Genomic DNA, 16747 nt, shown 5'->3' with positions numbered 1-16747 from the left:
GTTGTCAAGCATAAGCTAGAGACAGAAAGGAGCTGTGCTGTCACGAATTTTGTCTCTATTTTAACAGTCAAGTAATCTGTCAATCACAATGATATAAGCTCAGGGGTGTTCATGCAAGATGTTCTTACATTTAAGTAACAAAATGGAATGCAGGTATTTAAAATTGATTTAACTTGACACTTGCTGTGCGCGACAGTCAGTTCATAATCTAAAACATCTGTCTAATGCATAAAAGCATAAAAGTATGCAAGAATAACGTGTCAATGGCCTTTTATTTTTCATACACTTTCATCCAACAATGTAATAATCCAGCATGGTTCAGCAGAATGTTTTGTCATTTCTTTCCTAGTGCAAAGCTCAAGTTTCATCCCTATGGACACCGTGTTCAGTCTGCAGCTTTAGACTCAGTTCAAAACTCTCATCACATCAATCTGCTTTCGGTTTCAGGATTCAGACTTGAACGGTGCTTAAGGAGTCATATATGCTCCCACGAACGGATACATTTTATGCGATGCGAAACACACGAGTGGCGATCTGGCAAGGCAAAGTCGATGCACATCACACAAAAAGAATAAGAGCATAAATCTGGAACCTTAGAGGGGCTTAGCTGATCTTACCAAGCCAAAAAACAGACTTCCCTCCAAAGGACACTTCAAAGGGTAAACCAAATCCTGCAGCAGCAACCTTTAACACATGCTCACCTCTCAAAACTAGAAGAACCGGAGTGCATCCGAGTGGAGTGAACTTCAAATGAAAGAAATATTGAACATCTGATGCCTACTTAAATGTTAAGTACATCTGCCTTGTGTGTATAAATCAGGGCTTTAAAGCTATAAAATGCAGTGATTTTACCAAAGTAAAATGGTACTTATGTTAAAGTAATAATTACTAGTGCTTTCAAATGATTAATCATGATTAATCGCATTCCAAAATAAAAGCTTTTGTTTGTTTGTTTGTTTTGTTTACAAAATATGTGTGTACTGTGTATTTATATATAAATCTTTATATATCTTGCCCATTAAAACAGCATGGCTGTCATTAAACAACTGTAATATGAATAATTGTGTTTTAATTTATTTTAATTTTTTGTTGAAGTTAATTATTTCTTATAGTAAATTAGGCCAATCTGATTTTGAAAACTAAGATTTTGATAGGAAAACTTAACTAAATAATAATTAGTTCAAATATTTGAAATATTCTCTTTTTTGGGGAGATGAGCAAACAAGCAAACCAAAAACGCAACTACAAAACAAAGCAATCATGCTGGTTTATCCGTCTTTTTACAAACCTTTCATTTAACACTGAGAGCATGACCTGTCCGCCCAGAAGCTACGTCATCCTGTGGTCACAACAAATTCCATCCCCGATCTGCGCTTGACTGGGATGTGTACATCAGCACATGTAATAGCTCTGCTGATAACGCCGGCCTTATCCTCATCTCTAACCACTGCAGGGCACCGGGCCGATCCCCTCTGCCTGATAACCCACTCAACATCTGACCTCCGATCTTTCACAGCCATTACTCACTCTGAGTGTGACCTCACAGAGGCTGCTGTCAGTAGCGGTGTGGGAGACACATTTGGAGCCGTCCCTGTGGATACAGGCTGTCAGCGGCAGTAAGTTAGCCCTGTTTTGTATCAGCCCTAAAGGCGAGTGTCGGTGTCATTTGGGTTCTTGCAGTGAAACGCTTCTCGACAGGGTGTTCAGCTCTCAAACATGCATCATTTAGGCGGATTTTAAGGCAGTTTTAGAAGCCTGACAGCCATTAGAGCCGTATCATAATACAAACGCTACAGAAATAATTGATGCAAAAAAAAATAAAAAAAATAAATCCAAAAAAGGAATTATTAGTGCTGGCCAAAATTTAAAACAGTACTCACACATATATTTTACACAAAAATCTTGGATGCGATTAATCATATATATTATATTTATTTTATATTTTATATCTTACATTGTAGCTTTTCTATTAGTAATCCAAAAATGAGTGAACACTAATTTATTTCTGCTTAGCCCTTTGCATTAATCTTATTCAGCCAGATTGCGATGCCTTTGCTGACAGCTAAGTGTTTTATGATCGCACAGACGCACGTGCATGTACACACATGAACACTCCAGAAACCTTTCCATATGTATGGAAAAGATTGATGTCATATCTGGTTCAGAGAGTTTGTTCCTTCCCGTCGAAGCCACGCAAACTGCGTCATCATGGCCAAATGTAAATGATCCGTACAGCAATCAAGACAACATAGTGGCCAACTACAATGCCTCATGCAACTCCGGCATTGGGTGAATCAGAGAAAGAGAGGCAGATCTGATACCCGCCACTCCGTTCTGTTCTCCTTCTGTGCATGATGTCTGTGCTTTGGTAGACTGTGCTGGGCCAAGACGGATTATAACCGTAGAGCCGTTTCCTCTGAAGAAATGCTGTATGGTGGAATAATTGCCTAGAGCTGAAACAGCTGTCAGCATCCAGAGCTAATCCAGAGTCAAGAGTGTGAATAATCATCACTGGAGCGCAGTGTTTGCAACAATTGCCATGTGCGTGCATTGTTAAACCAATAAAATAAAATTAAGTACAGTAAAAATCCACAGGTTCAGTCTGGACCTTGGGATAAGCAACCTTCATAGACGCAAAACACAAACACTCAGCAAACAAAACGCAAAGCAAAGAAGCTGTCCTTGAGCTCACCAGATAATGCCTCCACTAATTTCAAGGTTTTACTTGAGAAATAAACCATGAACGCTGAAAAATATATCATGAGCTTTGTGTTCGAGGGCCTTTGTGTAGAAGTATCAAGGTTGCAAGGAAGAAATTAACAGGCAAAATCTTCAGCTTCTACCGTACGGACTCTGCACATCGTCTGAGGACACAGATAGAAGGTAAAAAGCAGAAACCTAGAAGAGACAGAGGTGAAGTAAAAGTAAAATGTGCATTGTGTATCTCTCCACACTCCGCAAACAATTCTTTGTGCACAACATCAAAATCCCCTTTTCTGCCTCTTTAGAAAATCCCCTGCAAGCTGAGCCCCTTTGAGAACATTTGAAACAACTGTTATTAAAAGTGCTCTCCCCTCCAATCACACACCCTCAGTGTGTTTTACCCTTAAGAGCAGTTCGCTTGTGCTTCTCTCAATAGAAGTCTTAAAGTTCGAAAGGACGAGTCACTGTGCACCCAGGTTTGGGTTAGACGTTTCAAGGGAGCTCTCAGTCTTTTTTAGTGAGCATACACTTTGGCGCTCAAAGCCTATTAACGACAGTCGCCAAGATAAGAGTTTCTTTTGCTAATGTGATGTTTGTGTTTCATATTTCATAAATATATGAGTTCGAATGTAAACTTTGCTTGAACTTTCTCTAATAGGGGCTAACTGTTTTAGAGACTGAGCTGTACTGTAAACGCTCTTCGGTGCCAAACCAACCATTCGGTCAAACCATAGACGGCATGAGGCACGATGCTTAATACGCTGTCTGTTGGAACAGAAGTCCCAGATTTAATAAAAGTTCATGCTTGTTCACTAATTTTAAAATAAATAACATAAAATATAATAAAACAAAACAAAAATCTAATAACACAAGACATAGGCAAGAGAATAAATTAAACAAAAAAAACCCTAATGTTGGAATGTTTTTTAAGTTAGAGTAAAATAAAAACAAAGTCTTCCAAATCACAAGAGCCAACAATATTTTATTCACAATAGAATAAAAAAACTCAAATGTTTAAATGGAGGAACTGTCTTTTTAAAAGATTCAGCTGTGATAACAAAATAGTTAAGACTATCACAGAGAACTGACACTAAATAAAAAATAAAACAGTGGTAATATCTAGAAAAAAGAATAGCAATATCTAGAGAAGAGACTCTTGGCCTAAAACATGCAAGCAACCAATCTGACCACCTGCAACCACGCAGAATTCTAATGCTAATGCAACCGAGCATCAAAGCAGTAATCTTTGGCTAAGATTTACACACTGGCACTGAAGGAGTTAACAGACAAAGCCTGAAAGTGAATAAAGCTGAAACTTGAAACGTGATCAGTCGCTTTTATATTTTTGTTCTCTCTTTACCCTCTTCCCACAAACCTTGGGATCACATCTGAATGCGAAATAACAAAAGAGACATATTTTCCTCATTAGAGACGCTGTGAAAGCATCTCAGTCAAGGCCAGAGTTTGCATTTTATCCTACTCCCCCCACAGGCTTCACAGAGCTGAGCAAATACTTGCCTGAAGGGGTGCTCGATTTGTCAGAACTCATGGGTAGTTTTTTTTCTCCATATGGTCTCAAAGTTAACTATTAGCTGCATATGTAATGTAGCAAATTCACATCATCACGCCTTAAAGGAATATTTCAGGTTAAATACAAGTTAAGCTATACTGAGACGAATACTTCATAAGAGCACAAATAATGTAAACATTAAAAAAACTTTTTGTTCACCGCACCAGTCTCAATACACCTTTTCTGCTCATTGCAGCCAAAACCGTACAATAAACCAGTAGATGTCTGACCACGGGGTCATAGGCTCACGACCTCCGGCGCGGAATCACGTGTGACACCACAGGGGTCATGGGATCAAGTACTTGCTGCTATTTAATGAATCACAGGATGACAGTGACAGCGAGACGACAGCTCTTCTTTACTAGACGATCCCCAAATCAAAAATATGTGCATCTGAAAGAGACTAAAGCTGCAGGAGCCTTAAAGGGATAGTTCACAAAAAGTGAAAATTCTGTAATTAAATACTCTCCCTCATGTCACCCTTTGTTCATCTTCAGAACACAAAATAATATATTTTTGAAGAAAACTGAGACGTTCAAGGCCCAGAAAGGTAGTAACAAAATTTTTACAATAGTTGAGAGACACCAGTGATCAACAATACATAATGAAACTAATAGTACTTTTTTTTTTTTTTTTTGCAAAAACAACCCCCAACAAATTCTTTATTCAATATTTTCTTCTCTCTGTGTCAGTCTTTGCAAGTTCATGACAGTACGACAGTATATATATATATATATATATATATATATATATATATATATATATATATATATATATATATATATATATATATATATATATATATATGCGTCACAGACTGTCATGAACTTGCAAAGACTGACACAGAGAGAAGACGTATAAATATACATACATACAAAAATACATACATAAAAAATGATGCCCACCTACAGTAGCTTATCGCTTGTTATTATTGTAGTATAGCTAACTACTTGGCCAAACGTATAATCTTACTATAAAAAACTAACTGAAGTAATAGTAGATTTAAATGTCTGAAAGTAGTTTTCTCAACATGCATGACTTTCCAGTAACAATTTCCAGTACAGTACAGCCTGAACCAACAGAAGCCTGGATCGAGAGCTAGCAAATGTTCAGCGATTTTTCTGTGCAGACAGAGCGGTGTATCTGCTGTGACTGTCACTAAAGTGTAAACCAAACTACGTTCTACCTAATGTGTGCCAGCTGCCGGGAGACGGCAGGGTCTGTGCTGTGCCAGGGCTGGTGGGATTGAGGTCTACAGGCGGCTGAAAGCATTTGTGACTGTGCGTGTGTGCGTGTGTGTGTGTGTGTGTATAAGTGTGTGTAAGACTGAGTCACTGCAGCAATCGCTGTGGGTCGTCTCTATCAAATCCAACTTCTCCAAGTGTGGCCAATCTGAACATTTCAAAAGAGAATGATATCCATGAAAGCCACAATCCAACTCAAACAGATGTGCACTGTAAATGCTGTTTTAGAGAGGTGGATGCTGGTAAGATGTGAAACTCTACACAGACTAAACACAGACATGCTCAACCAGACAAAACACAAAACTATTGTTGTACACTCAGTAGGTGCCATAACACTGCTAGTACAACACTTGACATCTGAGAGAAAAACCCTGGTGGTGGCATAATTCAAAATATATATGTACAAATAGTAATATATAAGATTAACGAGAGCATATATATGCCAAAGGAAAAAAAAAAAAAAAAAAAAGCTCAATCAGTTTTTAACTTGCAGACAGATATAGTTAACATGCCTTGTAAGCGAAATGTCACGTAGCATATCATTTAACTCAAGCAAATCATCACAGCTCGTTTATTCACCACAGAAATTAAGTTTATAGAACAGCATTTTGGGAAATATTAAACTAGGCTATATACTCAGTTTGCTTCACCTGTTAGTGATCTTGTAAGGTATAGCCTAATTTTAATTTAAATAAATCTTATATGAAGCAAGTTACAGCAGCTACTGTGTAAATAATTACACAACAAACAGAAAATGTAGCATATAATACATTTTTTTTAAAACTGCATTAAGTACAATTTACATGTTTTTAATTTGAGCGTTATTACAGTTAAAAATTAATAGTAAGTTCAGACTCTACTGTTAAATGTAACCTTAATAATAGCCTAATGTAAAAGGGCTCCAATAAGTGGAGATAGATTTTAAGGTCTACAGATTTATTATTATTATTATTATTATTATTATTAGGTAGATTTAAAGAGAATTTTAATTATGGACGTACTGAAACATTATATTTGTGTAACCATTACACCCCTAGTAAACAAACTTTTATTTGACAGCCCACATACAAATAAAATAATTCATGGTTTAATTTGGTAAAAAATAATCCTTCATGGTTATAAGTGTATGTAAATTCGGTCTGTCTGAAAGTGAAAAGAAGTGAATTACACTTTCTTGCCCATTGTTGGCAAACTTTCAGGACTCCACTGTAAAAAATTGACCTCAAAAAGTGGTTAAATGTGCCGGTGTTAAACCTCTGAAACGAATATTTAAAGAACAAAAATGATGATTGATCTTGACTCTTGCCGTGTGTATGTTGAATGGTGTGGAATTGCGTAGCGTGTTGCTGAGCGGTCGGTGCCAGTGGGGTGCCTGTTCCAGATCCTCTGAGGTTAAATACAGAGGGACCGAGTCGCAACCCCGTTCCACCCGGCTGGGCCTGAAAACATCCAGTCAGCCGAGTGCTAAACATAAGTGACAAATGCCGTCTGACTCAAATCACCTTCCATCAGACCCCATGACTGCCTCCCACCGAGAGAGAGCGAAAGAGAGATGAATACTGCTGTGTTAAGATGAAATTAGTTTCTCTAGGCACCTCTCACTACTGTAAGTAAATTTTACTAACCAAACCTGCACTTAAAATGTCAGCATTTGTACAGACATCATTGTTAATTCATAATAGTTTGATATACCGTGTGATTTATTGCCCAGTCCTACCTTAACTTACCCCATTTAAAAAAAATATATATATAGACCTGCAAGCTCTCCAACAGGATCTTTCAAGGGTCTTAAATTGGATTTATAAACCTGATAAATAGCACGGTAATTTTTTTCATTTTGTATTTAATGTATTCACTTCAAAAACCACTTTAACTTCCTAGAAATGTACAATGTTATAATTTAAAATGAGTGAAAAGCCTGGCGAAAAACTTCAGTACAGTTATCAATGGAGAAAAAAAAAAAAAAAAAAAAAAAAGCGCAACACTTCACTTATTCCCGCACATACACGTGAATTTAAAAACCATTTCACTCTTGTGGATCAGGCTTTCAAAGAAAACTAGGACACTGTCAGCTTTGATGTCTTAATTGTGAGCCTTTTTTTCAAATGACAAAGAGATGTGCAGGCCTATTTATGGAACAAAAGACAGATTGAGGGAAAGTACTGGAAAGAGAGCGAGCAAGACAGAATGGGCGAGTTAAACCGAACGATTTGTAACAATGTTTAATTATGAAGCACAAATACGATTTCTGGACGCGAGCGCATCTTTAAATACAGCTCTACTGTAGGGTCTCAGAGTGTGGCCTTACCTGTGGGCTGACGCTGGGGCCGTAGCCCATCCCTGGTGACGCCATGGAATGTGGCCCCATGGGCGAGCTGATGACAGAGAAGGGAGAGCCCAGGCCGTTCATGGGTGAGCTCAGAGTGCTGATAGGGGAGTGCAGAGACCCCGAGGGGCCTAATGAAGTCGGGCTCAGCAGTGATGGATGCATCCCCCGGTGGGACGTAGGTGAGCTAAGAGGAGAGGACGTCATCTGTCCCGAGGAGTCTATGGGAGGAAAGTGGAAGGAAGTGATTAGGATAGTGGCCATTTAGCAAAAAAACGGTTTCCTCCTTCGATGTATTAAGACGTGAGACAGGCAGCCACAAGCCTATATTCCAGAGAGACAGAAAGACAGACAGACAGAGAGAGAGAGAGCCCTGTTGGGACCTTTTCACCCGCTTGCTGAACCTTTCATTGCATGATTATTCTGAGTAAGTAACAAAAGACAGACAGTCACATGGGTGAACTGCACTTCTTTATCATCTAGCACAGAGGTCACCAATTAGCGGATTGTGAATCATTTACCATAAATTAATAGAATTAGAAGCATTTTTTCCTCCACATGGCAAAACTGAGCTTCTGAAGAGAGCATATTAGGCAGGTTTCAAGTGAAAGGAGAGGCTATTTATGATAATCTAATTCCTTTTTTCTTCTAAAAAGAGGTTTTTTTTTGCTGCAGACTAGCTGTTTTTGGCTGCTCACTGGCAGTTAGAAAATACCTTTATGATTACTGCAAAGCAGATTCAAGTGTTGAAGGGAGAAAAAAAAAATCACTATAAAATTGCTAATAAATTAAATATTTATACATTCATTTTTTTTTTTTTACAGTTTGCAAAAATATAATTTTATTCATATCAATATCATTTTTGGCTGTCATGTTAAGTATTTACACTGAATTTGAAAGGTCATAAATTGAACTGAAAAAAATTCATATTAATTATTTCATATCAGGGCTTTAAAAAATGTGTTAAAAAAAATCTAGCGAGCTGCCTCTTCGCAAATTGCCTAAATAAACAACTACCTATTATGTACTTATTGCAGCATAACAAACAGAAATCTAGCAGTGCCCAAAGCAGCGAAATGGAGACTAATACAATGCTCGAATAAGCCTAAAACCGCATTTATTTAATTTATGAATTACACATTTTCAGTAGTCTTTACACTGGGAGCACAAAATCGATGCCTTAAAATAACGCCTTCACAGAAATTTCACAATTTTCTGGAACAGAGATTACTTTGGCACCTTTGATTGTTCAGAACATTGCTGGGAAGGAAATGCAGAGACTGGACTTCTAGGAAGTTTAACGAACACACCTACTCTAGTACGTGTTTATAGGCTTTGGGAATGCTTCAGAAAACAGACAGCGAGAAAGAGATTGCAATCGAGATACAAGGTCAAGGCCCTAAGGATGCCATCTGATTAGGCGCAGACTCATTTTCTGCCTCCCTTCCCGCCTCATTCTCCCTTCCTCCGATCTCCTTGAACCTGTCCGTCATGCTGTCAGCTGTCATCAAGAGACGAGGGAGGTACATCTGTCAGTCTTGCCTGGGTGACAAGGCCATATTTCCTATGTCCATGAGTGCTAAATTTCCCCCTCTCTAACCTTGTCTTGTTCTTGGCTCACTTTCATTTAGCTCACACTTCCTTTACGAACGCCCTTATCTCTCTCCATCATTTCAAACCTGCAGGCTTCCACGAAAAATATTGCAGGGTAGAAGCGGCAGCAAACATTTTCCTAAATAAAAGCTTGCAATTAAAACAGAACAAAGAACCAACAAAATAGCATGCAAATGTTTTAATGAGTTTCGCGACTTAATCCTCTTACGCAAGCGCCGAGGCTCAAACAGGCTAGTTTCATAAAGGGGGCTGCACCAAATACGGATGATGCATTACTCAATTAGGTGACAGTTGAGAAAAACAGCATGTCCAGTCTGTGTTTTCCAGGAGCTCTCCGTCTCCACTTGCCTGATGTCACTTCACAGTGTCTTGTGATGGATTCCAGGCCAAAAGGCACTCGAGAGTATGTAAGAGAGAGAGCATGTCAGCGGGTATGCTAGCGGCTGCCTGCCTGCCAGATCCGCCAAGCCAAACACTTCCTCTACATCCTGGCCTCCTCCGGAGCACTTCCTGCAAACACCCCGAAATCAGCTGCAGCGAAGAGAGACGCTTCTGTCGGTGCATTCATATACACATTCACACCCGCTGATTGCCAAAAAACAGCGATTAATTAATTCTCTAATGTCACGGTGTCACATAAACAGGAAAACACGGTTTCCTGGAACATGGAAGTGTAACGTAATCATTATTCAGTCTAATGAGGGTTTTATCTTGCAGTGATAAGACCCCCCCCCGAGATTGTGTTTTAGAAACACTTTGATGCCAGTCTGTCAGTGGACAGCTGAAACACAGGGGACACGGCTGATACAGGGACAGTTCGGAAGTGGGATGCCATATTCTAAACAGGTGTGATGCATCAAAAATCGAACTGCAGTTTAAACACTAAACTGAACCCCGCTTTGGACCAACACTAAGTAAAAAACTAACTATAATCAATAAAGCATTGTTTGCGTGACCATCCTATTTTTTTTATAATGTATATAGCATATGTCCAGTACCATTCATGCAGAATATTATAAAAGTGTACTGTGCTGCCAGTTGGTGGTGTATTCCTCTCTGTGAAGGCTAGGGTTGCCAGATCAGGATTACAGATGGATAAAAGGGGCTCTTATTTAATCCACCCCAGAGAGGGGCACAGCTGGTGGAAAACAGGACAGAGAAAGAAAAAAGAAAGAAAGAAAGGCCAGAGAAAGAAAAAAAAAGACATTCACGTTGACATTGCTGTGAGATTTCTTCCATTTAAAAACTTCAGTTCAAAAGAACACTTGTTAATTTAGACTAGGGATGTGAAAATATTAGTCAGGGTTGTCTGAATAACTAGTTGACTAACTGGAAGCACTGTATTATTAGGCTGGTTTCAGGTTTGCCTGACTCAACTGGATATGTTTCTTCGGAAATGCTTATACAAGACTCAGTCTGGCATTTGAAAACAGTAGTAGGGATGTTAATTAAAGCAAAAAACAAAAACTAAAAATAATGTAGCTAACAATGAGTGTCATGACATCTCAAATTTAAGCTTTCTGATTTCTTGGATCCTGAAGGAAATGAAACCCGTTTCTAAATTTCTGTATTCCATTACAGGACACCGTTATATAATAGCAAACATATTTCTTTTTTTCCGCATCCCTTGCACATGTTTTATTTTCCCATTGTCATTTTTTGTCTCAACTTGTTTGGTTGGGAAGAGAAACATGTTTTACAAGCAATCTGAGAAAGCGTCTGTAAAACCATCAGGCCGCTGGGCTACCTGAAGCTCACAGGATAAATATGCTAGCTAGATTAGATAAGAGCAGGAAAGAAAGAAAACACAGCCCTGGCAACGTCTAAAGAAGAGTGGCAGCCCTCCAAGCTTCACCTTACGCCAAAACACAGCTGTCATCTGCTGATGATCACCTCAAAGGCATCTGACAGGTACAAACCAGCAAATAAATCAGCAGGAATCAGGATCATTATCTCACTATATCAGCTCCAGGACATACTGGAGAAAGATGCCCTGCGCGATGCACAACAGGTTGCCTGGCCTTTTAGAGGAGGTTGGGGAGGTCAGATAAAGGTTTGTAATCTATTTACTACCATTTCTACACATATAAAACAGATACGCAAGCATATGCATATTTTACTGCATATACATTTTTGGTTGATTCTGCAACCTTGATGGCATATAAGAAATGTAGAAATTAAATGTACAAATTCATAGAAATGTACAAAACGGTATAATTTATTAAAATAAATGCTAAATAATGTCACATGATTGCAGTACCACCAAAGATCACAATTTAACATTTCCATAATTATCAGCTGTCTGTAATACGAAATATATAAAAAAAAGATTTTTATATAACCAAAGAAACACTTTAGATCTGAACTAAATAAATTCCCATGACTTTTTCATAAATATATGAATTTATTAGCAAATTTACAAAAAAGTGAGACGTCACATTAATAACTAATAATTAGTATCCTTTAGCTCCTATATCCTGTAATTAGCATATATCCCACGGTGGTGCTCTACACATCCTTTAAAAGAAATGACTGGACAGAGTAAAAGCTGAAAGAAAAGAAAGCGATCTCCTGTTCTCTGTCACATGATACCCAAAGACCACACACAAACGTGCACACACACAAACACACGCCTGCTCACTATCATGTTGGGTCTGCTGGTGTGATGACTGCATGACTAATGTTTGCACTTGAAAGGAGCTGAATGGGTGTGATTGGTCGGGAGAGCCTCTCTTGTATTCTTCTGATCTCCGCTTCACAGGTTTGCTGTGACAGGCGCTTTAACCACAGTTTCATATTCATTCCACTTATTGCTCTGGGCCCGTTACATCACTGCTGAAGAACAAAGTGAGCATGCATTCCTGTAGCAAGATAAACGGAGTCCATAAATGACTGCCTCGGCTAGCTGTAATTTGTCTGGAAAACATACGGGTGGGAAAAGACCCTTACAGGTGGATGCCTCAGGAGATACACGTGTAAAAATGTGTTTTGACGAAGAAAAGAATATATTTTGGAAATCTCCCTTTCATTAAATGATAAAAACGGATAAAAATGTTCAACAGAAGAAAGTCAATCATGAGGGTGAGTAAATGATATTATATTCATTTTGGAGTGAACTTTGAACAAGATAATGCTGTCTTTTCTTCGCTGTCTGAATCAAACCGGTCCTGGCATGTTCTTTTGGTGCTAAGGGCTAGTAGGCATCTGCAACAGCAGCGTCTGCATTATGAATGGAAAACAGAAGCAGAGCCACGCAGGGCAGAAAGTCTGCAACAGCTGTTCATCTCTATAATTCATCTTCTAAAGCTAGAGAGGAGGATGGAGATCATGAGAGGGAAAACACCAGGTCTGATCATTCTCCACAGGTGGCTATCAGCTAATAAAAGGGATTTAACACAGAGACACACACAAAAAGAGTTAAAAAACGATGTCTTTTCAAAATCAATTAATCTGTGGGAGATATTTGATTTAAAGACAGCTACATGTAGAACAATGGAAAAAGGGAGAGGGTTTTATATCAGTTCATTAAATTTTGATTATTCGAGCATCTTAAAAACTCACGTTCTATACTGTTCATTGGGATTCTCCAAAGAAATAGTTAGAGAGAACGTCCTGGCCTTGTTCACACCAGGATGAATATCGGGTGCAAACATTTGGGGAGAAAAATACTTCATCTGAATGAACAAATAATTTAGATTAGATTGGTGAGACTCCTGAGCAGCCTATTCAAGCGATACTAAAGAGCATATAAAGAACCCAAAATTTGTGTTTTTGCACACTTGTTATTGGTGTTGTTTGATGAAGTGAAAGCATACTATTCAGCTTTTGTGTTCATGCAAAAATGGCCAATTTATGGGTTATGAAAGGTTCATATTTTGGATTTGGGAGTCCCCAATAACAGTTTGACATGCGTGCAAGGTCAAAAAACACTTTCATTGTCTTATAATATGCATTTCTCATTACTTGCTCAACGACTCCCAAACGATTCACTCAACGATTCATTTTTCCAAACCCCTCCCTTGCATGACTGTAATCCGCAGTGATTAGTCTGATGGGTATCATTTTCATTTCATCTCGCCTGTTACGCCTGATAAATCAGCATTTGTGATTGTGCTAATGTTTCATGTTGTCGTTATAAAACAAATCAACAAAAAAATAAAATTACTACAATAACTTTATACATGGAGCAATTGATTTAGATTTAAAACTTTCATTCACCTATAGCTGCATCACATTAATTTTCAAAAATCCATAATAGGGGCACTTTAACATCCACAAATTCGTAGGTTCCTTCAATTCTTGATTGATGTCAAAACAATTCCCGATAGATTTATAAACCCAACAGACGCAGCACTGATCCAGTCCTAGGCTTTTCCATACTACACTTCAGGGAGCTCTCCGCAGCCAATCTCCAGCACTTTTCCAGGAAAACCCTGGTCACTGCACGTCTCCCTTGACAACAACTACAAAAGGCGCAAATAAGCACCTCTCAAGACGTCCACCCGAACAGACACTTTCAACTAATACACTGAAATATGTTGAAGTTTTAGTGCCTTTGAGAAGAAAAAAAAAAAAAAAAAAACTGAAGCGACACACAATCTATTATTCATAAAGATGTTTGGCACTGGCTGTCGTGCTTTTTTGAAGCCCACAGATTGTGGGCGCTCTGACGGCAGGATGAAACAGATATCATTTGCATCTCTCTGAAAATGCTCAGGTCTATTCGTAGGTAAGGACGAGGGAGGGGGTGGGGGAAACACAGCAACTTCCTGAGGAACTTTCAAGCCGGCACTTGAATTAATGTGGGGACTAAAAATAATAACTGGCAACCGGAGAAAATGGTGATTCTATTCTGGATAGTTTGACTTTCGCTAGTGAAAAACAGCAGAGGAGTGATGAGCAAACAGTCGTCCTGGCAGCCGCCGCTGTGTGCGAGACGGAACTCGCTGACTAACAAGCAACATACAGTATTTACTGTATATCGCACCTCTTTGACAGTCATCATCAGCGTTATTTTTATCATTACCGCTTTAACTGCAGCCTTTGTTTATTGTTGTGGATGCAAAATAGACCACGTCTGGCATGTGGAAATTTTCAGCGTGTGAACGTAAAGACGCAAGGCCTGGCGCGGGCATTAATCAGCCGTTTTTTTTTTTTTTTTCGGTACGTGTTTGTATAAACAGGTTAATCTGCTGCTCGCTGTGTAAGCAACAGAAGTAAATAGAGCCGGCTGATGTGTTTACTCTGACTCTGGGAGTGCTGGCGGTCTGGATGCGGACCGGAGCCAAGAAGAACACAAAGCAACCCTGGTGAAGGAGGCCCCTGTTCCTGCATGAGGGGGGCCTGGGGCTCCTTCACGCCCCACCCTGAATATACGCTCACCTGTCAGCATACCGTAACAAAGGACAGTATGAAGCCACCGCAAGACTGCCTCTACAAAAAGGCACGCTGGGTAGGACACGGTGGGCAGTCGCTTTTAGACCTTTTAAACTTTTCACCCTGAAAGAAACCTTCAAACGGGATCTAAAATGGGACAAGATGTAACGATTGCGCAAGACACGATGAAAATAATATTGCGTAGAGGACGTTTTTCTTGGGTACAACTTAGAGATAATATACGTTTATACTGTCACACAATACATCAAGTTGTCACGATAGTAAAAGTATTCAAAATTAACCAAACTTCATTTAAATTACATAATGATCTGCATTTATCTTATCTATACTACACACACACACACACACATATATTTATATATTATTAATAATCTCACACAAATATCTCTATACACACACACACACGTACATTTATTTATCTATGTTCTTATATAAAAAAATCTCTAATCAAGCTGTAATAAGATATAATATAATTAGAATTTGTCAAATCATGCATAAAAATGTGAAGTATTATTAAAAAAATATTTAAATGTGTGTTTAGGTTATATAATGCAATATACATAATATAATATAGGTAATATATACTGCTACATATAAAGACTGCTTTAGACACCAGATTGTGACATTTTATTCTTCAAAAAAAATATTACAATTCATATTTTCTATTTATTATTGGGCAATACGTCAAGCTACACTTTCTTGAAGAAATAAAAAAAAAAAATGGTTAGAAAATATATTTTACTATGTCTGTTGGACATTGTTATTGAATAAATTAATAAATAAATTGAATAAATTTAAAAGTTTACTTTTCAAAAGTCTACAGAACTAAAAGTGGTCACAGTTGAAGAAACCCCCACAGACAGAGAGCCTTTAAGTTTCATCGTAAGCGTCGTAACCGGACGAGATGCAAGTTGACAGCGGAACCGCAAGAGTACAGGGACCCAAGAGCAGTATGAACAGCGATTCCTCTGTTTCTACTCCAAATGATGAATTTGCCAGGGCCTCTAAATCAACAAGCGTCGAGACACACAAAACAACAGCCCATAAAGTGAAAAGAAAAACAAAATAATGAATGTTGGATGAGTATTCACGGGAAAAAGCCCTGGACTGCCCACGAGGATATCGCTGAGTGTGGTAAATTGCCACCCACAGTTAGATGGATCTAACGTCTTATTTTCACAGATTTGCTTCTAGAACTGCCATCATTAAGAGCTCAACTCGGCTGTCAGGCTCGTTTTTTTGTGTGTGCTGTACTGTACAAGCGAGAGATGTTGTTTACCTAGAGTAGAGCAGGAAAAGTGGAGGAGACGCACTTGGCTGAGTATGAGGGCAGATAAGAGGAGATTACAGTTGCTATCGCTCCTCTTGCCCCGCTGCAAACATCACGCCGCTCTGATACGGCCTAATTGTTCTCTTTAACTAGGAGGTGATACAAGTCTCCCCCTGAGCCAACCCACGATCCAGGACATGCAACCCTGTGCGCGCGCACTTTGTCTAAACAACTAAACACGCCACTCACGGCCTCGTATTTATGAACTCAAAGCTAATTCTCAAAGAATGTTATTTTTACTTTTCACTGAAGCCAATTTGATTTAATGGTCCACTGTGGAAAGAAGCCAACTGTGCAGTGGGGAGTTCATACAAAAAAAAAAAAACTAAAAAAAAAAAACATCAGAAACTTTGATGTAGCTCTGTCCCTGCTTTCTTTAGAAGTAATAATTTTGGGAGGGTGGGGAATGAGACAATAATTCATTTGCAAAACAATGCGGCCACAATGAAAAAAAAAAAAAAAAAAAAAGCACCTCAAGACACATTGTAGCTCTGCATTACTTGTTACAGTTTATGTTATTCTGATTTCACAGATACCATCCAAGACCTGACCACATCATAAAA

The 16747-nt window shown here is 38.7% G+C and overlaps 1 protein-coding gene across 7 annotated transcripts in view; it reads right to left on the bottom strand.

Annotated features, from left to right (window-relative positions):
- rxraa (retinoid X receptor, alpha a) overlaps window positions 1-16747 on the bottom strand; it is a 131949-nt gene that overhangs the window by 23301 nt on the left and 91901 nt on the right. For 6 of the 7 annotated variants that reach the window (XM_043221653.1, XM_043221655.1, XM_043221650.1 and 3 more), the window contains one exon: window positions 7826-8064. In XM_043221653.1, the coding sequence (XP_043077588.1) occupies window positions 7826-8064 (239 nt within the window). Of the gene's footprint in view, window positions 1-7825; window positions 8065-12098; window positions 12249-16747 lie in introns of those variants that run through there. The other variant, XM_043221656.1, reaches the window with a different exon arrangement.

The sequence above is a fragment of the Puntigrus tetrazona genome, chromosome 21 (genome assembly GCF_018831695.1).
Source record: "Puntigrus tetrazona isolate hp1 chromosome 21, ASM1883169v1, whole genome shotgun sequence".
In the NCBI taxonomy this organism is placed as follows: Eukaryota; Metazoa; Chordata; class Actinopteri; order Cypriniformes; family Cyprinidae; genus Puntigrus; species Puntigrus tetrazona.
The sequence above is the reverse complement of the archived record's forward strand: the minus strand, read 5'-3'. Positions and strand labels throughout refer to the sequence as shown.